The 24449-nt window shown below is 41.5% G+C and overlaps 1 protein-coding gene across 1 annotated transcript in view; it reads right to left on the reverse strand.

Annotated features, from left to right (window-relative positions):
• Positions 1 to 17852, reverse strand: part of FYCO1 (FYVE and coiled-coil domain autophagy adaptor 1) — an 82782-nt gene extending 64930 nt beyond the window's left edge. Inside the window, exons 1-3 of the mRNA XM_074945528.1 lie at positions 17796 to 17852; positions 9409 to 9563; positions 4840 to 5025 (exon numbers count right to left, since the gene is read on the reverse strand). Of these exons, the coding sequence (XP_074801629.1) occupies positions 4840 to 4897 (58 nt within the window). The 5' untranslated portion in view covers positions 4898 to 5025; positions 9409 to 9563; positions 17796 to 17852. The remainder of the gene's footprint in view (positions 1 to 4839; positions 5026 to 9408; positions 9564 to 17795) is intronic.
• Between the last annotated feature and the right edge of the window lie 6597 nt (positions 17853 to 24449).

Below are 24449 nucleotides of genomic sequence, written 5' to 3' on the forward strand. Positions count from 1 at the left end.
AGAACTGCTGCCTAGCCATTCGGTCCCTACTCTGTAGCGGTGCATTGGATTCTTCCATCCTAAGTGCAGGACCCTGCACTTATCCTTATTGAACCTCATCAGATTTCTTTTGGCCCAATCCTCCAATTTGTCTAGGTCCTTCTGTATCCTATCCCTCCCCTCCAGCGTATCTACCACTCCTCCCAGTTTAGTATCATCCGCAAATTTGCTGAGAGTGCAATCCACACCATCCTCCAGATCATTTATGAAGATATTGAACAAAACCGGCCCCAGGACCGACCCCTGGGGCACTCCACTTGACACCGGCTGCCAACTAGACATGGAGCCATTGATCACTACCCGTTGAGCCCGACAATCTAGCCAGCTTTCTACCCACCTTATAGTGCATTCATCCAGCCCATACTTCCTTAACTTGCTGACAAGAATACTGTGGGAGACCGTGTCAAAAGCTTTGCTAAAGTCAAGAAACAATACATCCACTGCTTTCCCTTCATCCACAGAACCAGTAATCTCATCATAAAAGGCGATTAGATTAGTCAGGCATGACCTTCCCTTGGTGAATCCATGCTGACTGTTCCTGATCACTTTCCTCTCATGTAAGTGCTTCAGGATTGATTCTTTGAGGACCTGCTCCATGATTTTTCCAGGGACTGAGGTGAGGCTGACTGGCCTGTAGTTCCCAGGATCATCTTTCTTCCCTTTTTTAAAGATTGGCACTACATTAGCCTTTTTCCAGTCATCCGGAAAAATACATTTAACTTATTTAAATATTCTTTAACCTGTTGTCATAAATATAAAGGGAAGTATAAACACCTTTAAAATCCCTCCTGGCCAGAGGAAAAACCGTTTCACCTGTAAAGGGTTAAGAAGCTAGGATAACCTCGCTGGCACCTGACCAAAATGACCAATGAGGAGACAAGATACTTTCAAAAGCTGGGAGGAGGAAGAAAAAAAGTCTCTCTCTCTCTGTGATGCTTTTGCCGGGGACAGAACAGGAATGGGAGTCTTAGAACTTAGTAAGTAATCTAGCTAGATATGTGTTAGATTCTGATTTCTTTAAATGGCTGAGAAAATAAGCTGTGCTGAATGGAATGGATATTCCTGTTTTTGTGTCTTTTTGTAACTTAAGGTTTTGCCTAGAGGGATTCTCTATGTTTTGAATCTAATTACCCTGTAAGGTATTTACCATCCTGATTTTACAGAGGTGATTCTTTTACTTTTTCTCCTATTAAAATTCTTCTTTTAAGAAACTGAATGCTTTTTCATTGTTCTTAAGATCCAAGGGTTTGGGTCTGTGTTCACCTATGCAAATTGGTCAGGATTTTTATCAAACCTTCCCCAGGAAAGGGGGTGTAAGATTTGGGAGGATTTTGGGGGGGAAAGACGTTTCCAAACGGACTCGTTCCCAGTAACAGGTGTTAGATGTTTGGTGGTGGCAGCAAAAGTCCAAGGGCAAAAGGTAAAATAGTTTGTACCTTGGGGAAGGTTTAACCTAAGCTGGTAAAAGTAAGCTTAGGGGGTTTTCATGCAGGTCCCCGCATCTGTACCCTAGAGTTCAGAGTGGGGAAGGAACCTTGACACCTGTTCTTCCCCTATTTTGGCTTGCGTTCCTTATCCCTTATTAATATTAATTGTATTTAGTATCTGGTCACCATTAACCTTTCTAGTGAAGTCTGAAGGAAAATTAAGGCCTTAAACATTTCAGCTTTCTTGATGTCATCAGTTAGTGGCTCTCCTTCCACACTAAGTGGAGGATCTACACTTGCATTTGTCTTTCTCTTGCTCCCAATGTATTTATAGAATCTTATTGCCTTTTCTGTCCCTTGCTAGGTGTAAATCATTTTGCACCTTAGTCTTTCTGATTTTGTTGCTACACATGAGTGCTATTCTTTTGTACTCCTCCTTAGCAATTGGTTCATGTTTCCACTTTTTGTAGGATTCCGTTTTGATTTTCAGGTCATTAAAGAGCCCCTGATGGAGCTATATTGGCCTCTTACCATTCTTCCTATCTTTCCTTCTGTCATAAATATAAAGGGAAGAATAACCACCTTTCTGTATACAGTGCTATAAAATCCGTCCTGGCCAGAGGCAACATCCTGTTACCTGTAAAGGGTTAAGAAGCTCAGCTAACCTGGCTGGCACCTGACCCAAAGGACCAATAAGGGAACAAGATACTTTCAAATCTTAGGGGGGGGGAAGGGGGAAGGCTTTTGTTTGTGCTCTTTGTTTACGTGTTTGTTCTCTCTTGGAACTGAGAGAGGCCAGACAGAAATCCATCTTCTCCAACCCATCCTAATCCAAGTCTCCAATATTGCAACCAGTATAGGTAAACCAGGCAAGGTGGATTAGTTTATCTTTTGTTTTATGTGAATTTTCCCTGCGTTAAGAGGGAGGTTTATTCCCGTTTTCTGTAACTTTAAGGTTTTGCCCAGAGGGGGATCCTCTGTGTTTTGAATCTGAATACCCTGTAAAGTATTTTCCATCCTGATTTTACAGAGGTGATTCTTTTACCTTTTCTTTAATTAAAATTCTTCTTTTAAGAACCTGATTGATTTTTCCATTGTTCTTAAGATCCAAGGGTTTGGGTCTGTGTTCACCTGTACAAATTGGTGAGGATTCTTATCAAGCCTTCCCCAGGAAAGGGGGTGTAGGACTTGGGGGGATATTTTGGGGAAAGACGTCTCCAAGTGGTCTCTTTCCCTGTTCTTTGTTTAAAACTCTTGGTGGTGGCAGCATACTGTTCAAGGACAAGGCAAAGTTTACACCCTGGGGAAGTTTTTAACCTAAGCTGGTAAGAATAAGCTTAGGGGGTCTTTCATGCGAGTCCCCACATCTGTACCCTAGAGTTCAGAGTGGGGAAGGAACCCTGACACCTTCGCATCAGGATAGTTTTCAGTTGTCCCCTGAATATTGTCTCTTTGAGAAATTACAAGGTCATTTGAACTTCTTTTTCCCTTAGTTTTCTTCCCATAGGACCTCACCTATCAGTTCTCGCAGTTTGTTAAAATCTGCTTTTTTGAACTCCATTGTCTTTATTCTGCTGCTCTCATGCCTTCTTTTCCTAAGAATCATGAAATCTATCATTTCATGATCACTTTCACCCAAATTGCCTTCCACCTTCAGATTCGCTACCAATTCCTCCCAGTAGGTCAGAATCAATTTAAAATGGCTGTTCCACGGGTTACTTCCTCCACTTTCTGGAACAAAAATGTTGTCTCCAATACATTTCAAGAACTCTATCGTCCAGACTGCGTAATGCCATCTTCCCTACCTAAATCGCCTCCTGTAATTTATTAAATCTGTTAAAAGACTTTGCCTTTCCCCGCTCACCAATTTATATTTTTAATCTGAAAAATAAAGGTGGGGGGGGAAAGGATTATTTGGAGAAGGAAGCAATGACAGGTGTAAGGAATGGCTCTAATATATAATGTCCTATTCCCCTTGAGTTGTCAAAAACAACAGTGGTTTAATGATATAAATAAATAAAACAAAGATTAAATTTCACCTCCGTTGCAGCTGTTGCCCATTTGAACAGTCACACACAGACAAAAAGAAATACAGTTCTTTGCCCTTATATCGCACTTTCTGTTTTAGGAGCCAATCTGCTAGATCAGGGGTTCTCAAACTGTGGGTCAGGACCCCAAAGTGGATCGCAACCCCATTTTAATGGAGTCACCAAGGCTGGTATTAGACTTGCTGGGGCCTGGGGCCAAAGCCCAATGGCGTCAGCTCTGTGTGGCGGGGCTCAGGTTACAGGCCCTCTCCTGGGGCTGAAGCCTTGGGCTTTGGCTGTGCCTGCCCCCATCCAGGGCGATGGAGCTCTGGCTTCGGCTTTGGCCTTCCCTGCCAGGGCAGCAGGGCTCGGATTTTGGCCCCCCTGGCACAGGGCAGTGGGGCTCAGGTGGGCTCTGGTCCCCTCTTCTGGGGTCATGTAGTAATTTTTGTTGTCAAAAGGGGGTCGCGGTGCAATGAAGTTTGAGAACCCCTGTGTTAGATGAACTTTAACGAATTAAGGCTTGACAACATCTGCGAGGTACACAAGTGTCCTCATTTTTTCAGATGCGGAAACCGAGGCGCAGGAATACTGACCACTGATTTAAGGTGCTTCAGTTTTTGAAAGCCAAACTTTGGCTTGTTGTGGGTCCTTGGTACTTATGAAAAATAGGCCTAGAGGTGGGCATCCAAAACCACTGATGAGTTTTGAACATTTTGGCCTATGTGCCTTCCTCAAGGCTATACAGGAAATCTGTGGCAAAACTAGAAAAAGAACAACAAGTTTCCTAACTAATCTGTGCCTTAACCGTAAGACCATCCTTCCTGGATCTTCTTCCTCATGCCCTATTTAATTACCAAGGATAAATCCTCACTCATCCTCCTTCCTGTTCTTCCCCTCCCATGGAGGCCTCTCATCACTGTTTGAAGCACAGTACTGTGAACCAGGTATTTGTCTTAGTGAACAATGAATGACCCATCGTGTGCATTAAAAAAAAAATAGTAAAAAGAAATTAGAGCTGATCGTCCTCACTCTGACACTGCACTTATTTACAGCCGTTTGGCTCTGTTGACTTCAGTGGTGTTACTCCTGACTTGTGAGTGAGAGAAGATCCTAACCAGAGAGAATTTTTTCTTCTTTGTAAAACAGACATAATTTAAGATCCTACCAAAAAAGGCTTAGTAAACTTTATGTAACATTTGAAATCAGAGTCACATCTATACAGAACAGTCCAATTTCCTGTTACAATGCCATATACAGATATCAGACAAACACTCCCCCTGTTCAATTAAAATATGAGGAATGCAGGCCAGCCTACAGATTTAATCTGCCAACAGGCACCATACCTTGCAAATCTCTGATAATCCTCTGTAGCTGGCTTTCTCCACTAGTTGCTGCCATCATGAAAACCAAAGGAGGTGCAAGCCCACACTGTTAAACTCTTCACCCAGCTAGACAAAAAAAAGCAGAGTTCACATCCTTGATGACCATTCAGTTGGAGGAGATTAGTTTCCTTTGTGGCATCTGCAATTCTGAAAGAAGAAAATCTATTTATATATAATCTGGTACAAACAGCACATGTGCGCGCGCGTACACACACACACACACAAACACATACACTTACTTAACTGCGGTGCTTTGGATTTTTAAATCACATTTAATAATGTTTCCATAGTGAGGTTTTTTCCTAATAACCACGTTCTACTATTTTCTTTTTAATTTAACCTTCCCTGTCTCCCCTTTTCAAATTTAGCAAAATCAATTTTGACAAATTTTCATTCCCCCATTGGAGCTATGACACAAGCTAGTTTCACTGTCTAGTCCAAGCTAGGATTCTATATAGTTAATCCTTTGATCCTGAGTGAAGTTCTGATAACGCGAGAGCGTCCCGACAGGAGCTCTATGCAGTACCTTTTCTATATGGAACACAGAACAGTGTTACAAGCACATTTCCTTCACTCCAGAAAGCAGCAACCTTACTAGCCAGAGTACCAAGAACGAACCTTAGCGTCCTAGAATGAGTATGATCTGATTGTCTCCTCTGGGATCGGCGGATATTCCCATTCTGATTTGGTCAATTCACTGTTTTACTTGAGTCATAAACCTCCAGATTATTTTCAAAACAGCCTGGTCTCCTCTCTCTTCTTAATACTCACAGTTTCCAGTACCACATTATTTTAAGGTATGTTACAGCATCCCTGGCTAGTACACTACTATAGTTAGGGCCTATGGGGGGTTCCTATTCAGTTTTCAGCTCCAGTCACAACGGCAAGTTAATTCATAATAAATAATAATAATAGACAACCTTGGAGTAGCACTTCTCATTCACAGATTTCAAAATATTTTATAAAGATGGATAAACATTCAGAGCCAAATTTTCAAGTGCTCGATGCTCAGAATTGGGGGCAAATTTTCAAAAGAGCTCAGCTCCCACTGAGGCACCTAATAAGGGGCAGATTTTCAAAAGCTCTGGGCACCCAGCAGCTCCTGTTGTGACACTTTTGGCCAGATTTTGAAAAGAGCACAACACTCAAAATGCTGAGTCTGTTGAAAATCTGGCCCCACTTGTATATGTTTTAATACAAATATAACTGTTGGGTTATTTTATGTAACTGCGATGATCACAGTCTTTTCAAGCACTGGTGTGAGAAGATTAAATAGCTGCATACATCTCTTCCATTCTTTATATAACCATACAGACATACTCCAGTGGGTTTTGGGAAGAGACCAGATGAGTCATAGAGGTGACACTTTAAAACTTATGTGCCCACGTGCTGCTTTGCTGTGTACCTGTCACAACCAATCCTTGGCCTTTTTGACACAAAGTAAAGGTAATTAAAATAAACCTTAGCAAAGAGAGTGACAGACAAATAAATAAAAGGCTAAAATTGTTCTCTCAAGTGCACGACTCTTAATACCCAAATTTAGTCAATGTGCTGTTTTCCACTGCCATGCTTTGGTGTGTATTGGTCATGTTATTAGGCTGGGCTAGATCTCCCTGTCCTATGGAGCACACTTGTTTCTCTGAAGTCCCCAGCATGCACATGCTGCTATATAAAAATTCAATAATAATAATAATAATAATAATATTCAGAATACACATATACCTTTGCTATTTAAAAGCAGCCCTTGTTCTGAAGGCAACACACTGGATACAATGCCAACAATCAAAAAACAGAGCGAGCTCTTCAGCGTGTGTGAATTGGAACAGTTGCACTGATGGAGCTATACCAATTGACACCTGTTGAGATTCTGGAACACCAGGTCTAATTCTGATGTCACACTGGTCATAAGCAGGAGTATCTCCATTGAATTCACTGGAGTAACACCAGCAAAAATCAATGCAAGATCGACCAGAACCAACTCCCCTGCTTTCTTTTGATACTGTATCTTTAGCCTCATGGTGTAATGATTCCTACCCTAATTCTGCTTAGGGGTTGCATACAATAACATCTCCATGTTTCTTGGTCACTGGTTGAGTTTGGTTATGGTCAACAAGATGATAAAGCATCCTGCATTAGAGAAGTTATCCCATATAATATAACAAACACAGCACCCTCCCCGCTTCACCAGGCCACTTTACAGTTATGGTGCTGGGGCAGAAGGTGCTGCTGTGGGTGGTAAGTGCCCCCCTGGCAGGTTAGTATAGGGCACCCATTGAATTGGGAGGCTACATCCAGCCTTGGCACTGAGCACCCTTCTCGATTTCCCAGAGCAGCCACTGAATAAAAAGGGATGATCCTGGGAAAACCTGGACAGGTGGCGACCCTAGTCCCCACTCCTGCCGCTATGCAGGGGCCAGGCAAAATCACAATCTCTGAGCTCGGGAAGCACAAAGGCCACATGAGACCATCATCTATAGCAGCACAAACCTCTGCAAAAAAGGTGCAGAGCGGAGGGTTTACATCATGACCGAGCACCCTCTACTGTGCAACAGCCCGGCAGGGGACAGCATACACTGAAATCTGTAATAGCGTAGCACCGTGGCGGCACTCAGTTGCGCTGAGTGGAGCTCCGGGAGGCATTGTACCTGTCATACTCCTGGCTCACTACCTCTCAGAGTCTGATCTGCGCAGAGAGGCCTCTGCGGGATTGGAGGAAGATGTTGTGGAGATATGTCTGGGTTCTGGGTCTCTGCTGCTCACAGAAGCAGGGGGGATGATTCAACCCTGGCAGCTTTTGCAAGGAAAGACTGTACTTAAATTGCTTCTGCCTCGTTCCGCAGTCTATAACATGGGGATAAATAGCACTTCTCTACCACAATAGGATGTTCTGAGAATATATACACTAAAGACTGTGAAGCACCCAGTGGGCCATCAAAGCATCTATGAGAGATTTAAAGGTCAGAAGAACCTTTATGATCATCTAGACTGGTCTTCTGCATTACACAGGCTATAGTATTTCATCCAGAGTCTCACATCCTATTGTTTAGGATACAACCCACCCCCCCTCTGTCTTGTTGCAGAAGTGTAAAATTATATGAAATGGGATCGGTGAAATATTAAAAGATCATAACTTAATTATACAGCACACCCACACAACCTGCTTTGGTCACTTCAGCATTTATGCAAAACTCTGAGCTAGCTCCTCTCTAATGACACTGACGTTAATAGAGATCAATGGAACGACACCCATTTATACCAGCTGAAAAACTGGCACGTGATTTTCAAAGAGGGAGGTAAAGAAACTCATTGCTCTCTCCATACACTCACGTGGCAGTGTCCAATGAGTCTGGGAGGCGGCCACATTTCTTGTCATCCCTTTTGAAATACGAGTGTGTGGGTGATTAAATCTGCTTTGTAGAAGAGGAGAAGAGCTGTGAGATTAAACGGGGAAACAGATGGGCATCAGCCCAGACTCATCCACTGGAGAGAAGAAAGATTTACCCAAAGGAGAATTAAACAAAATAACAAAGAAAAGCAATGATTATAGGTCACTTAGAGTTTAGCTGTACAGTAGCTATGGAAATTCACAGTATATTTTTTATGGGAAAACCACGCTCTGAAGACAGCTCCTTTATTCTCCTTCTCCCCAAATACCTCCCGCAAAAGATCAATGACATGATAGATAGTTAGCTACACAAATTATACAGCAGGGAGCGCTTTCATTACATAATACTGTTAAACCCCTTGGACAAAATTCATTGCTCGGGTATCCACTGAGGTGTCTTAGGCTAACGTTATTACATAGTCTACGCCTTGGCCATAGAGCAGCACAGGCGCCAGGGTACCTCGCCACACATTCCTTGCCAATATTATATGACCTTTAAGTATTCAACACCTGGTTACGATAGCACCCTGTATGGAAACCATGGGTAACTGAAGATACTCTAGGGCCCAATCCTACAACCCTTACTGCTGTAGTCCCATTGATTTTAAAGGTCCTGCCCCCTTGAAGAAAGTGAGAAAGGTTTGTCCCATAATAGAAGACAGGGACCGCTAACTGCAAAGCGCACTTTTGGAGGGTGACACAAGAAATCTAGTGACTGTAGCATAAATACACTAACAGCAGGCATGCATGAGTGAGCTACTAGAAATGCAGAAGAGTCACTGACCAGAAATCTCACTGCAATACTGAAGAATTAAAAAACTTTTGACATTCTATAACCTTCAGAAAGACTTTAACTTCTAAAAAAAAGTATTAAATATTTACACTGACACTACAAGAAGCATACAGTTCCAATGTATATTTCTGATATCCTGCCTCAGTTTGTATAGTATCATGACTGGTACGTTACTGGCTCATTTAGCTGCTATACTCACAAAAACTAATGACTGCTGTTTGCTGTGATTAAGAATTTGAGTAATATATAGACAGTAACATGACCCCTTTCACAGAAACATTTAAAAGGCCATTGTGCTTTATCATCACATCTTCTTGAACAAAGTTATAAACCTATGTGAGAAAATACTTACCCTCAATAGGACACATTCCGAATGAGAGGCAGCCTTAAGTCTGAATGTCAATGAAGAATTCCCAGAGCCTTAAAGTGTGGTTCCACTCTGAGAAGTGAAATCTACCTTCTTACTGAACAAATCTTCTCCCGCCGTATTTCAGTCACTTGTATCTGCTAATCACAGTTATAAAAATAAGTTTTCAGTACTTTTCATGCTGGTTTAATATTTCACAGGCAAACCTGCTATGAGAGGGTGAGCTGAAGACCATTCTGGATTTTGCATACATCCTCCCCCTCCTGCCCTCTTATTCTAGGGCTCAGGTAGTATCACTGTCATAAATATAAAGGGAAGGGAAACCACCTTTCTGTATACAGTGCTATAAAATCCGTTGGCCAGAGGCAAAATCCTTTCACCTGTAAAGGGTTAAGAAGCTAAGGTAACCTTCTGGCACCTGACCCAAAATGGCCAATGAGGGGACAAGATTCTTTCAAATCTGGAGGGGGGGGGAAACAAACGGTTTGGGCTGTCTGTGCGATGCTTTTGCCGGGAACAGATCAGGAATGCAAGCCTTACAACTCCTGTAAAGTTAGTAAGTAATCTAGCTAGAAAATGTGTTAGATTTTCTTTTGTTTAATGGCCTGTAAAATAAGCTGCTCTGGAGGGAATGTATATTACTGTTTTTGCGTCTTTTTGTAATTTAAGGTTTTGCCTAGAGGGATTCTCTATGTTTTGAATCTGATTACCCTGTAAGGTATTTACCATCCTGATTTTACAGAGGTGATTCTTTTACCTTTTCTTTAATTAAAATTCTTCTTTTAAGAACCTGATTGATTTTTCCATTGTTCTTAAGATCCAAGGGTTTGAGTCTGCTTTCACCTGTACCAATTGGTGAGGATATTATTATCAAGCTTTCCCCAGGAAAGAGGGTGTAGGGCTTGGGGGGATATTTTGGGGAAAGACATCTCCAAGTGGTCTCTTTCCCTGTTCTTTGTTTAGAACGCTTCGTGGTGGCACCATACTGTTCAAGGACAAGGCAAAGTTCTTAAGATCCAAGGGTTTGGGTCTGCGTTCACCTGTACCAATTGGTGAGGATATTATTATCAAGTCTTCCTCAGGAAAGAGGGTGTAGGGCTTGGGGGGATATTTTGGGGAAAGACATCTCCAAGTGGTCTCTTTCCCTGTTCTTTGTTTAGAACGCTTCGTGGTGGCACCATACTGTTCAAGGACAAGGCAAAGTTTGTACATTGGGGAAGTTTTAACCTAAGCTGGTAAGAATAAGCTTAGGGGGTCTTTCATGCTGGTCCCCACATCTGTACCCTAGAGTTCGGAGTGGGGAAGGAACCTTGGCAATCACTTATTTTATTTAAAAAGAAAAAAAAAAGATTTTGTAGAAAAATTGAACACATAAAAATCATGGCAAGCGAAATACCATAGCACAGGGGTGGCCAATCTGTGACCCTGGAGCCACACACGGCTCTTCAGAACTTAATATGCGGCTCCTTGTATAGGCACTGACTCCGGGGCTGGAGCTACAGGCGCCAACTTTCCAGTGTGCCGGGGGGTGCTCGCTGCTCAACCCCCTGCTCTGCCCCAGGCCCCGCCCCCACTCCACCCCTTCCCGCCCCATCCCCTGAGCCTGCTATGCCCTCGCTCCTCCCCCTCCGAGCCTCCTGCATGCCACGAAACAGCTGATTGGGAGGGAGGGGGAGGCACTGATCGGCGGGGCTGCCGGCGGGCGAGAGGCGCTGGGAGTAGGGGTGGGGGAGCTGCTGACATATTACTATGACTCTTTGGCAATGTACATTGGTAAATTCTGGCTCCTTCTCAGGCTCAGGTTGCCCACCCCTGCCAAAGGATATCAACACATGGTAACCAGATGAAGTATGTAAAAGTATAATTGTTATATAAAATCTTGGTAGAGGAATAGTAAGGTAATACCTTAGAACACTTTACATCTATTCTATTGGCCAGGATCTTGCATTCTAGGAAGAGCAGACACTTTGCAGAATAAGAAAACCACACAATTACATGATATAGCATAAACAATGAGGAGTCCTTGTGGCACCTTAGAGACTAACACATGTATTTGGGCATAAGCTTTTGTGGGTTAAAACCCACTTCATCAGATGCTTGGAGTGGAAAACACAGTAGCAGGTATATATACAGAGTACATGAAAAGATGGGAGTTGCCATACCATGGGGGGGGGTCAGTGCTAATGAGACAATTAACAGTAGAATACCAAGGGAGGAAAAATTACTTTTGTAGTGGTAATGAGGATGGCCCATTTTAAACAGTTGACAAGAAGGTGTGAGTAACAGTAGGGGAAATTAGTTTTTGTAATGTCCCATCCACTCCCAGTCTTTATTCAGGCCTAATTTGATGGTGTCCAGTTCGCAAATTAATTCTGCAGTTTCTCGTTGGAGTCTGTTTGTGAATTTTTGCTGTTGAAGAATTGCCACTTTTAAGTCTGTTATTGAGTGACCAGAGAGATTGGCCAAACTGGACAGTCTCTACACAAAAGAATAAATGGACACAAACCTGACATCAGGAATTATAATTAATTAAAAAACCAGTAGGAGAACACTTCAGTCTCCCCGATACCACATGAATGGATCTACTACAGCATGAGTGCTGTGTCTCATCAAGATCAATGAGATTTTGCATAATATCTAACCATGCATCCATCCACAGTATACATTTTTCCATTTTAAATGTTCAAATATAAAAATGTATGTAAACTAGCTAACGTGCCTGCACAGAAGACTGGGGTTTTTTTCCCACGTAAATTGAGGATTTTTTGTTTTTAAACAAAAGGTAAAGTACAACTGATTCAATAAGAATTAGGTGGGATGTAGTCTGTTATAAGCCAATTTTTTAACACTCAGTGGGGGAGTGAAGTGGCAGGAAGGGCATGTGAAGCATAGAAAAAAAAATGAACCCATTTTTACTCGGCAACACTGGAACAAACAGGCCGGACACTCAAACTAAGATGCAAGTTAAAAGCTCTCCAATCAAAAACACAAACAGAACAGAGTTGATGCACTATAAGGATGCTGCCATGATTTGAGGGTGCAGTGTTTTGCCCGTAATGCTCTTCGCACCAACAATGCTGAGGTGTAATGACCATTTCACGCAAACGGGGAGGAAAAGATGGACATGTGCTTATCTCTGTTTCATAGGAGATATCACTATGAGAGAGATTGCACACTTGAGGAAGTAGTCAGTTAAAAGAGAAGAGGGCTCTTTTGCTGAAAGAAAATTCAGTGATAACACTCTTAGCATACTTATCTGACCTTGTCTCTTCTGAGATGCCACCCCTGTTACTCTACCAATGATGTAACCTCAACACCTTATTCATCCACTTCTCTAACCACCATCTCTACACCTTTTTCTACACCACCCCCTTTGCATGGAAGCCTTCCAGAGCTGCTGCTGCGCAAGGCCCTTTCCTTCTCCTCATCCTCCCTTCAGACCCACCTCTACCTGCATGTCAAGTCAAAGACATTTACCTACAAAAAATTGAATGATTTTCTCTTTATACTTCCATGTGTGCAAACCTTTGCTGAGTAACTATGTAATCTCATTGCTGGAAAACCTGCTCTTCCTCCCTTTTCTTCCGGCATGTGTTCTAATACCTCCTTCATTGAGTCATGTCTGAAATCAGCTTGCAAGCTCCCAAAGGAGGTGCGATTCCCTGCACAAGTGGATGTGCACATGCTAGCTCTGCTCGAGCTAGCACCTAAAAATAGCAGGGTAGCCACAGCAACACAGACGGAGGCTCAGGCTAGTTACCTGAGTATATATCCAGAGGGTCAAGCAGGCAGCCAGAGCCACTGCCCATACCACTGCAGCCACATAGCTATTTTTAGCACACTAGCTTGAGCAGAGCTAGCATGTGTCTATCTACCAGTGCTGGGAACCACACATCCCAGCTGCTGTGTAGATATACCTCAATGCAGGAACCACGTCCCTGGAGCTATTCTAGTGATGGAGACAATAAAGATACCTAACTAGAAAGATAAAGTATACAGCCTACATTTTTAAAGTGCCTAGTGATTTGGGGTGCCCAACCTGAAACAACCTGCAGGAGGGATAGCTCAGTGGTTTGAGCATTGGCCTGCTAAACCCAGGTTTGTGAGTTCAATCCTTGAAGGGGCCATTTAGGGATCTGGGGCAAAAATTGGGGATTGGTCCTGCTTTGAGCAGGGGGTTGGATTAGATGACCTCCTGAGGTCCCTTCCAACCCTGATATTCTATGATTAAAGGGGACTGATTTCCAGAGGGTGGGTCCTCATCACCTTCTGAAAAATCAGGCCCCTTTTAGGTGTGTAAAGTAGGGCTTCAAAAAAATGGAGACACCCAAAATCATTAGTCACTTTTGAGATTTTGGGCCTATTCTCTTGTGTGAGGAACCTCACATACTTTTGGATATTTTACTACAACATAATAAGTGCTAATAAATATTAATAACCATTGCCTCTATTTAGGAGAACTGTCCTTATTATGTTTTTTACCCAAATATATCCTCTGTCCACATGCTGTCCACCGAAAATCTCTTGTGATCCAGTGAATTTCAGTGGTACTAAAAGGGGGTGGGGGTATCCTTATTTACAGTTTTCAAATATTGGCAGATGGGCTCTTAGAAATGTCAGCATACAGCCTTACATCACCTATACCACCAGGATTATGGCAGCGGGCAGGACATTATGGGCCCTCGCCCTTACGCTACACAAAACTCCCAATGGAATCAGTACCAAACGATAGTGAAAATATTACAGATTTGGACCCTGCATGTGGAAACCATTGCAGAGTATGAGTGGGGCAGGTAGAAGGCAGTTGAATTAAATCAAGAACGGACAGATATGCAGAGAAAACCAGAACTGTTCCCACTGAGTGAATCATGCCATCACAAGGGCTAGGGGATGAGCACCCCTCATGTTCTTCTTTCACCTCTCCACAGCTCCATCGGTTTGCGGTGATGCCCCAGGAAGTACTGACTGAATTCTACCACAGTACCCTGTTTTACTGTAGCGGGCCTGTTTTGGCCCTCCATTTTGTTTGTTTGGGTTGCAAAATGAAGAACTTTAAAAAGCAATTTGGCTATGGGATCTCTACAAGCACGATCCTTTTTGAACAGACAGACACATACATAATAGAAGCCTGTATTAAGCCAGCCTGATCCTGTTGTTCAATGTGATACTGATCCAGTTTGTCAGCTGTCAAAAGGGAAGTTGCTTTTGGTAAACTAAGCAGGCTCAGTTGCTGCCGCTGCAGCATGGCATTGCATATCTCTTGCACTTTGCAGCAATAAGTGACGTTACCGTGGTGCTTATACACTGCGGTGACTGGCATTCTATAAGTACCTTAGATTAGACAGATGGCAACCACAGCATATAGCAATGGCTGAAAAGATTAAATCAAAGACTACAAGACGCAAGATAAGATTGTGGGTGCAGCAAAAGCTTGCAAACACTGTTCCAGCTGAACAAATCATATTAGAGACCCTCATTTAGCAACAAAATTTTAGATTTCAGAGTAGCAGCCGTGTTAGTCTGTATCCACAAAAAGAACAGGAGTACTTGTGGCACCTTAGAGACTAACAAATTTATTAGAGCATAAGCTTTTGTGGGCTCCATCCCACTTCAAACACCCCCTCCGCCCTGTCCTGAGTTTTGCTATTCCTTTTTTTGTTATATTTTGAAAAAAATGTTGTGATTTAAATTATTCATCTGCAGGTTTTGCAGCCTAAAAACAGCTGAGTTAGTGCACGAGACCCTAAAAATAAAATTGACTACTAACAAAAGTGGAACTGCAAGAAGTAGTCTATTTTCATTGTCCAAGAAAGGAGAAATGTAAAAAGTAAATAATAGTGAAAATTACACTGGATTTGAAAAATTCTCTCCGTTTTAATCAACTAAGGAGTATTAGTTGATAAAGGCTAGGAGGGTCATAAAATTTTACCCAACAATGTCCCCTTAAAAAGATGCTGTCAGCTTAAAAAATCTAATAAAAAAAATTACTCGAGTTAAAAGTAGTTTTAGGTACTACCTTGCCCTGGAGTCCACCTAGCAAATTCTGTAGTTTTACCATCACATTTGCTTGCATTTTTAATAGACTCCTCTCCTGAGTTGCTGTGGTAGGACCTGATCCTGAATATACTTCTGTATGCAAGTAAGACTTTACACTATGGGCCAGATTCCCATTTACATTAAGGCCTCTTTATACACCTCTCAGGCAATGTAAATGTATTACACCCACTTCAAGGCCACTTTACACTGTCAGAATGGTTTATAAAGGGGCTTCTGTACAAATAAGATTCAGGTTTCATGGCTAACTGACTGGAGGAAAATGTGAAATCAACCATAGTCTCAGTGCTGTCAAATGCATAAAGTAAACCAACTGAAACATTTTAAATATATTTTTTCTCTAATCTTTTTTCAGTCATAGTAATCTTATTTTTTAACAACAGCAAGTAATTTTTTTTCATAACAGAACCATGATTTTTTTTAAGTGAAGGTGCTCCTTTAAGGATCTCTGGAAAACTGCAAGAAGGACATCTTGTACACAGTAATACATTTGTGTAATTAAACATTGTTCTTAAATCTGTTAAAATATAAATGCCCCCTTCAAGAGAGTTTATCTTCTCTGCTGCATATTCCATTTATGTACATGCAGAACTAAAAAACACGCCTACAGTACAATTCACCAGGACCTGTGATGTTATATGGACAACATAAATTCAATTTTTGTGCACTGAAAGTTAATCACAATCTGTGGTGGTGAACTGACGGGTGGGATCAGAGTTGAAGAACTCAAGTATCCACTCTTTGTGCTCCTGAATAAGAAACGTAGAGCCTGATACTTCAGATTTATACCAGTTTGAAAGGAGTAAGTCGAAGACAGTCAATGGAGTTACAAGCCTGTTAAAACAGTGTGAGAGGAGAAAAGTGCAATGAATTCACCAGCCCTTTCTCCTTTTCTTATATGCAGCATAACTCCACCACATGCCAGCTGGCCAGAACAGGGTGTCTCTAGTCAAGAAGAATGCAAAGTGCATGCCAATAAAAACAGATCATAATTTCATAAACAAAAGTGATAGCTTTATACCTGTCTAACAGGTATGTGCAACAGGGTTAACAATAGTGGGAGTGCTGCAGCTAAATCCTCAGACATTCTGGAGCGAGACCAGGCTGGCTTTGTGCAGACAAAATCCTCACTGTCAGCAGTAGATTTGCCTACACAAGGACTTCTGTGAATATTTACGTCAGCATTTCATAAGTCTAGGGAGCGGGGGGGTGGGGAGGATTGGTGTGCACATTTTCTACAAAATGTCCACACAACATTGCTCCTCCAGAAAATTTGCAGAACTCTCCTCTAATGAGAAGATTATGAACAATCAAAGAGAAGTTTACACTTTGGAGAAACACAGAACTTTTTCACAATTCTATTTGGGAGAAAAAGAGACGTTATTATTTCTGATGTCTATAGCATTTCACAGGCATGTAAAAACACTTCCCTGCCGTAAAGATCTTCCAATCCAAATATCGGTTACAATACTGGACTACTACAGAGAGCGCCTCACACCGGGACAGAAAGAGAGCAAGACACCTCCGTGTGAACAAGGGGACCGAGAGGGAGGCAGAAGCGGCAGCAAAGGAGAGTTGGTAGTGACAGAAGAATGATGACGGGAGGAAGGCAGGGGAAAGAAAGCTTGAGAGCTTTGACGTAGCATCCCGCATATTGCATGCTAATGGCCTGGGTGGCGTTTATTCTGCTTCCTGGAAAGGTTTAAACCAGGCATGAAAAACGACTGTCAGCTGTTCCCCCAGCTGTTTGTTGTTGGCTGGCTACGGGGGGGGGGGAATCTACCTGTTACACCACACGCTGGAAACTTGCTGGGAAACAGTCTCACACCCCTGCCAACTTGTGAGAGTCACTAATGGGGAGGCGCGGGGAGGGAGAAGAGAGAGAGAGAAAGCAGGGCGCTGAAGGGAGCACTGAAACCGACAGGGCCGGGAGAGAGTGTTTGGGAAGTTGCAGAGCGGGCGGCAGAGGGACAAAGTTTTGCGGAATTGAAGGCATGCCCTTCACACACAGGGGCTCCGGCATGTGCACTCCGGGGGGCGGGAGTGTCTGCCTACAAAAGGCAACAGCAACACACACACACAGAGCACGTCGGAAAGAAACCCCCAGCAGCCAAGTGGCAAAGTCAAAACAGAATGCAGTGACTTCTCCTGTCCCACAGAACGTAACCTGCAGAACTGAGCCTGCCTGGCCCTGCCAGCCCCTCTCCTGCCAGGCACTGCCTCGCGCCCCTCAGCCAGGCCACTACCCGCGTGCGGGGGGGGCTCTGTTTACACAGGGGAAAATAAGTATAGTCCACAGAGGGGAGAAAGTACATTACCTCCGCCGGGGCAGCCATTACATTGGAATACACTGAGGAGGTTTCACTACAACTCCCATGATTCCTCTGGCCTACATCTCCCATGAGTCCCTTGTCCCTCTTTAACCCTTTAATTGCACGGAGTAACAACAATGGTAATTTTCACTCCATGCATCTGAAGCAGGGGGTTTTTTAACCCACACACGCTTATGCCCAACTAAATCTGTTGGTCTTTAAGGTGCCACCGGACTCCTCGTTTTGTTTTGTTTTTTAACAATAGTGATAATCCCTACCTCTTATCTGATACAGTACTTTTTATCTGCAGCTCTGGAAGCACTTTGTAAATGGGGTGAACACCATTCCTTCCCCCCCATTTTACAGATGTGGAATCTCAGGCACAAAGAGGTGAAGTGACTTGTCACACAGCAGGTCTGTGGCAAAGTTGGGATTAGCTCCAAGGACTCCCAACACCACAGTCTGTGCTCTATTGGCCGGATCACACTGCCTCTGAGAGTCAAGAATTGTCTTCTTTCCAGCCAGCTGTTATGGGCTCCATGTGTCTGTCCCTTCTCATTCCTGTTAAATGTCATGTCATATTATTAATTATTATCAGTAGTATTACCATGGTGCCTAGAAACCGTGGTCATGGACCAGGGCCCCTTTGTGTTTAGCATGGTACAAACACAACAAGAAGATGGTCTCTGCCACAAAGTTCACAGCTGCAGTGCCTGCAGAGAGAGAATGAGAAAATGGTACTGATGTAATATATAAAACAAGGTGAGCAAAGATGATGGTCATGATAGACATGAACGAATAGTCCCTTCTGGCCTTAAAAAAAAAAAAAAAAAAAAATCAGTCTATCAAGGGACACTCTATAAAAGTCAAAATCAAAAAGTGAAATGAACTAGTTTGACATTTCTTATGCGTTAATAGTTTAATAAGTCTTGAGTATTAGACTTCTTCCCCATGCTGGATTGAAGATTATTTTTATCCCAAGAAAATGGTATTGAGTAAATGCATACCTTTTTTTCCATTCCAGAGGAGAGAACAGACTCTGAAAGGCCTTTAACTTGCCTTGTTGCTTAATAGAGGCAGCTGAGTTCGCTTACCACGGAGAAGTAAAAGGTATTTTTATAATACAGGCTTTTTGCACAGTAGCATACATCACTGAATGTTAAGTGAAATGCGTTGAAGTAAATTGCCTCACACATTAAGAAAGTGCATATATTTGCTTAGAAAAATAAGATTTTTGATTATGGTTTCCTCACCAAATGACTCGTGTGTGACTGAAATATCTGATTGAATTGATATTCAATCAGATATGTAAAGAAGCAGCAGCTTTATACTGAAACTTACACTTAGCAAGTGCCTGGAAAGGTTGAAAGGGGGCTTTCAAATAGCAATTATTAGTTTTTCTTTGTATCACTGGAGCTCATGGAGATCCCAGTTGAGATCATTGCCCCATTGTGCTTTGAACTGTAGGTAGAAATTATTTAAAAATCCACTTTTTATGGGTTTTTCATAATTTCTCTTACAGTATCAATAACCAAAAACATCACTTCCTAAATCAGGTGCCACTCCCATTGAAGTTAAAGGAAGTTTGGTCAGAGTAGGACTGCAAAGTTTTGGCCTTGACTTTGCTAATTACCAAAGTTATTTGCATTTGTTCTGTATCAATGGCATTCAGCTCTGTGTACAGGGATAGCACAAGTTCTATATATTACTTAAGTCCCACATAAGCCCTATTTTGAAGGGTTAAGGGGAGGGAAGTGATGCATAGGTCTTGCGCTGCACAGGAGTGAATTTCATCCTCTGAACTCAACAACTCCTCTAATTTGGTCCGACAATAAAGGCAATACTGATGCTGAATTTGTTACTTCAGAATCATTGTCAGAATAGAGGGTGAATAGAGCTGGTCGAAAAATTACTGTTGAAACCTTTTTGGTGGAAAATGGCACTTGGATGACGTAGACATTTCTGCAGAAAAATATATCAACCCTCTGGTTTTAAAACAGAAAATTTTTAAATTAATTTTTTTTTTTTTATGAAAACACCTAGCTAGCAAAGGCATAGGGAAAGTTACCAATGGCCCCAGCATGGGAGTGAGAGCATTTTCAAAGGGGCATTTTTCCTCTGTAGATTTATATGGCATTTGCCTTAAGAACTGCCTTCACCTATTTTCACAAAGAACCAATGAAGATCCTTTTTACCCTTATGCTACTCTCCAGATTACTTGAGTATCAGTGACAGAACTCTCAGGTATCACCACATCCATGTTCCTCTTATTTTCACATGTAGCTATTCTTTATATGTAATACAAAATCCCCTCTAGTACTTCATATGGGCTGTTCTCACTTTAACTGAGAGCTAGTCTATATTAGAGATACAAGGAGGGTGAGGTAATTAAATCTTTTATTGGACCAACTTCTGCTGGTGAGAGACAAGCTTTTGAGCTTATACAAAGCTCTTCCCCTTATCTATATAGTATTCTAGCGTCTGTTTCTCATGTGTGTTATGTTTACAGCATACACACAGAGGAGATGGATTATTTTATGTTTATATCTTTCCGAAATGTTGCAACGTAACACTATTTCTTAAAATTCAGAACCCTAACACACAAGAACCCCAAAACAGAGAAAGACAAAAGCAGCCTGCTCCCAAAAGCACAGAGCCACAACTCAACCCACCTTGCTCTAGGCTGGCTGGCTGCAGACTGATTACTCAAGGCCTGGGATAGCATGTTTGCCTGCAGTGCCCCTAGCCTGCAAGCATGAGGAAACTCCTGACACACTTAAAGTGATATCGTATAATTTTAACACTGTTTTCAATACACCACAGTACGCTCTTCCGTTTTGCCTCTTGCACGTGCTGTGATCCTTCAGGCGGCACCTATCAGAATATATTCATTTTCAGATATTTTGAACCAAAATTCAGCAATGGTCAATGGGAGTTCTGAGACCACTTAACACCAGGCTCTATTTCTTCAACAGTCGATATGTAAGAAAAATTTCTTATGAGGCAACGAAAGTGCTTATTTAAAAATAAGTGGAAGAGAGGAAAAATCCAAGGTTGGGGTTGGGGTGTGATGTGCATTGTTATTCCTGATTTTAACAATTTTGGTTTTGGTTTCAAACAGCTGAGCACTGTATTATGGAGTCCCAGTTTTCCGATCTTGCAAAAATTTAAAATTTTGCAAAACATCCCCCTCCTGAATCAGGATGAAAAGTCAAAATCGAGAATTTTCATTTACTGAAAATTTGGAAAAAAAGTGCATCAGGTCAGTTGAAATGTTTCATTTTGATAATTTTAAAACCTTGTTTCAATTTCAACTTTTTTTTTTTACATTTTTAAAAACCAAAAAATATGGCTGCAAAACCAAAAAAAACCCTGAACTTTTCATTTAGTAAATGACAGAACCAAACCTTTCAAAATTCTTTTCTTCAAAGTTTTTTCAAAATGGGAAATTAGTCAACACCAACCTTTCCTTTCCCACAGATGATTTTGGTTTTAACAAACCAATATTTTCTGGCAAAGCTTCATTGAAAAATTCCTGATCAGTTCTACTTATACAGTTACTTTTCAGGCAAAGATACCGTGCCAGATACAGAACAAGGCCTCCAACTGTGGAACCCTGCTGCAGACAAAGTTCTACACATGAAGCAACTTCTGGATCATGTCCCTGTAAGGTAACTCAACAGCATACTAGACATAGTCACAAAAGACAGATATATAAAAACACAGGATATGAAACAATCTAAGGTTTCTTGCACAGCATCCACACTCATCATCCCTAAATGCTGCTGTTTTATTTGGTGCCTGGATTGTCCAGGTTTCAAGTTTGAAAACTGACCCCTGAATTTATACAATGGGCCTAATCTTGCTCCCACTGAAGTCAGTAGCAAAACTGCCACTGATGGCAAATAGAGAATGAGCGGGCCTCAAACTTCAGCACTGTACTATATTTTGCAAAATGAAGATTAAGAGCATTAGGAAGCTACACTATGTACAGTGGTTTATAGTCCACATTCTTGTTTTGGATAATAAATGTCTGTATAGAAAGACAGTGTAGCCTAGTAGATGAAATACTGGACTGGGACTCAGGAGAGCTGGGTTCTAATCCTGGGTCTGTCATTAACCCATGGGTGACCTTGGGCAAATCACTACTCCTCACCGTACCTTGATTCCCTCCCCTGCATCTGTAAAATGGGGGTAATGATATTAACCTCCCCGTAAAGCACTTTGAGATCTGTGGGTGTAAAAACTGTTATATAAAAGAGCTAGATATTTTATATTATAGTAGTGCTTAAGAACCCCAGTTACAGATCAGGGCCCCAGTGCGGTAGGCACTGTACAGACAAGTAAAGAAGACAGTTCCTTCCCAAGAGAGCTCACAATCACATGACAAACTGCAAATACTTCTTCAGGTACAGTTTTAATAGGAATTAATCGAAAACAGAAAACACCAAATGTTACATGTTATTCTGCATTAGTAAAATTCAATTTCTTTTACATACTCCATTTTCAGAAATACAGATATCCTAACCAAAACACAAAGTTAAAAATCAAACTAATTTAACTAAACTGTTTAAAGCTAAAAACCAAAAACAAAAAACCAAACCAAAAAACAATCCACATGGTTAATCTTATCCCTTTATTATATTGCCCAGCCTCATATAGAGTATGAAATAAAACCAAAACAAGAATTAGAGGGTGCCTCATAGCACCTGTCATAGTTAAGTTTTCAGCATCCTTTGAATGATGCAGACAAGGGCCTTAATTAACTCTTGTTTACTCAGGTGTAGCTTTGTTGAAGTCAATGGAATTATTCCTGAATCAGATCCATTTTCCTCTGGGTAGTCTTCATCTGCATAGCTGAAGGCATTTTTGCCCTGATTTTAAGTCTATTGAAGTCAGTGGAAAGAATCTCCTTAATTTCAGTGGTCTTTTGAGGAGTCTCTTTGGCTGGAATCCTCTACCCCAAGCCAAGATACCTCAGCTAAAGACAATGAAAAGGCTTATCCCAAAAGTGTTAGCTGTACAGCAAGGGTAAACTCACTCATGTTTAATGGGATGGATGGATTTCCCCAGAGTAACCCAAATGAGACATGGGAAGATTGAGAATTTAGTTCTGGTAGCTGAATTCAGGCTCAGACTAAAAAGGTACAGTGAAACTTCTCTTAAAACCACCCTAGAATCTGTTGCCTACTAAAGGTCAACTTTAACTACAGATCAGACTAAATTGTAGTGAGGACCACATGGGAACGCTGTAAAGTGGTTGCTTAGGAAAGGGGGTTACCAAATGGAATCAAGAACTAATTCAGGGTCCATTGCAAAGAGCTACATAAATGCAATGTTATGTTTGAGATTCTACACCAAGGTTAAGAAATTGCAAGGACTGGTTTCCAGAGCATCTGTAATGCAGTTATGTTATGAGTAGGCAACAGATGTAACACACATGGCTTGGAGGAAAAACACAGGTTGAAAACGTGAGAGTCTCAGTTCTCGTGAAAATCTTTAGTTAATACTTCTTGACTTATGTGTTCAACATCTCAATAATCCCATTGCAATAATATATAGTTTTGTATTGAAAATACATAATAAAAATAAGCCAATGGAACTAACAACAATTTTAAAATATATTGCATTTAAAATGGATTGTTGCAGGAAGTCAGACTAGATGATCATGATGGTGCCTTCTGGCCTTAAAGTCGAGGAGTCTTACACCTTAAGAGCTAGATTGTCAAAGCTGTGTGCATGCAAGGGTTTGTACATGCCTAAATGCTGCATGTAAATACCAAAAAGCTCACACACCAATCAGCTATTTGCACACATGGGTAATTGCATCTTCGTCTAGCCGACCTAGGCATCTACCTGAGTTGCATAGGCACATCTCATATTTGTATGCATACGCTGGTATACTCAAAGATATGTGCATGCCTAACTTTGACTGGGCCTGCTTTTCAGAGATTCAAACATTTCTGTACATAGATGAAGTATTTTAAATACCAGCTGGAACTGTAAAACAAGCATTTACATTAAGACCTACTGTTCTAGCTTTCTAAAGAAAAACATTTCTTTTACAAATAAAGGAAACAATATCTATTGAGATATCACTATCAAAACAAGAAATGAAGCAGGCTCATTCTTCACTCTTCACACACTCTTCACACAAGAATTAAGAAAGTATTAACACACTCATTAACTTAATTCCTTCTACCACGCATCAACCACCAAAACTTCCTACTGAGGATCAGAAAATGGGTTTGTGTTAATCTTATAATATTAATAGCTTTGTACACAGCAGCAGTGAAAAGTTTACCTTGAAAACATCAGGTATTCTGAGTTATGTAGCTACTGTCAAACTAATAAGACCTGGCTTAATCCCAGGTAGAGACAGTGGGTGAGTTCTGCTCTCATTTACTCTGCTTCAATGCTACTGGATATGATGGAATTGCAGGAATGTAAGTGAGAGCAGAATTTGGCCCCTTATCTAGAAAAGCCTAGAGGTGATGTTACCCCTTCCCCATGGAAATACATTTTCTATTCGTTTTCCACATCTCAAATATTCCAAAGAATAAATATGTGAGTCTTTCAAATGAATGCCTCTAAAATCAACTATTGTTAATGGCTTTAAAATCTGAATATTTCACCATGCTTAGCACTGCAGAGCAGCCT

Source organism: Natator depressus, chromosome 2, assembly GCF_965152275.1.
Source record: "Natator depressus isolate rNatDep1 chromosome 2, rNatDep2.hap1, whole genome shotgun sequence".
Classification (NCBI taxonomy): domain Eukaryota; kingdom Metazoa; phylum Chordata; order Testudines; family Cheloniidae; genus Natator; species Natator depressus.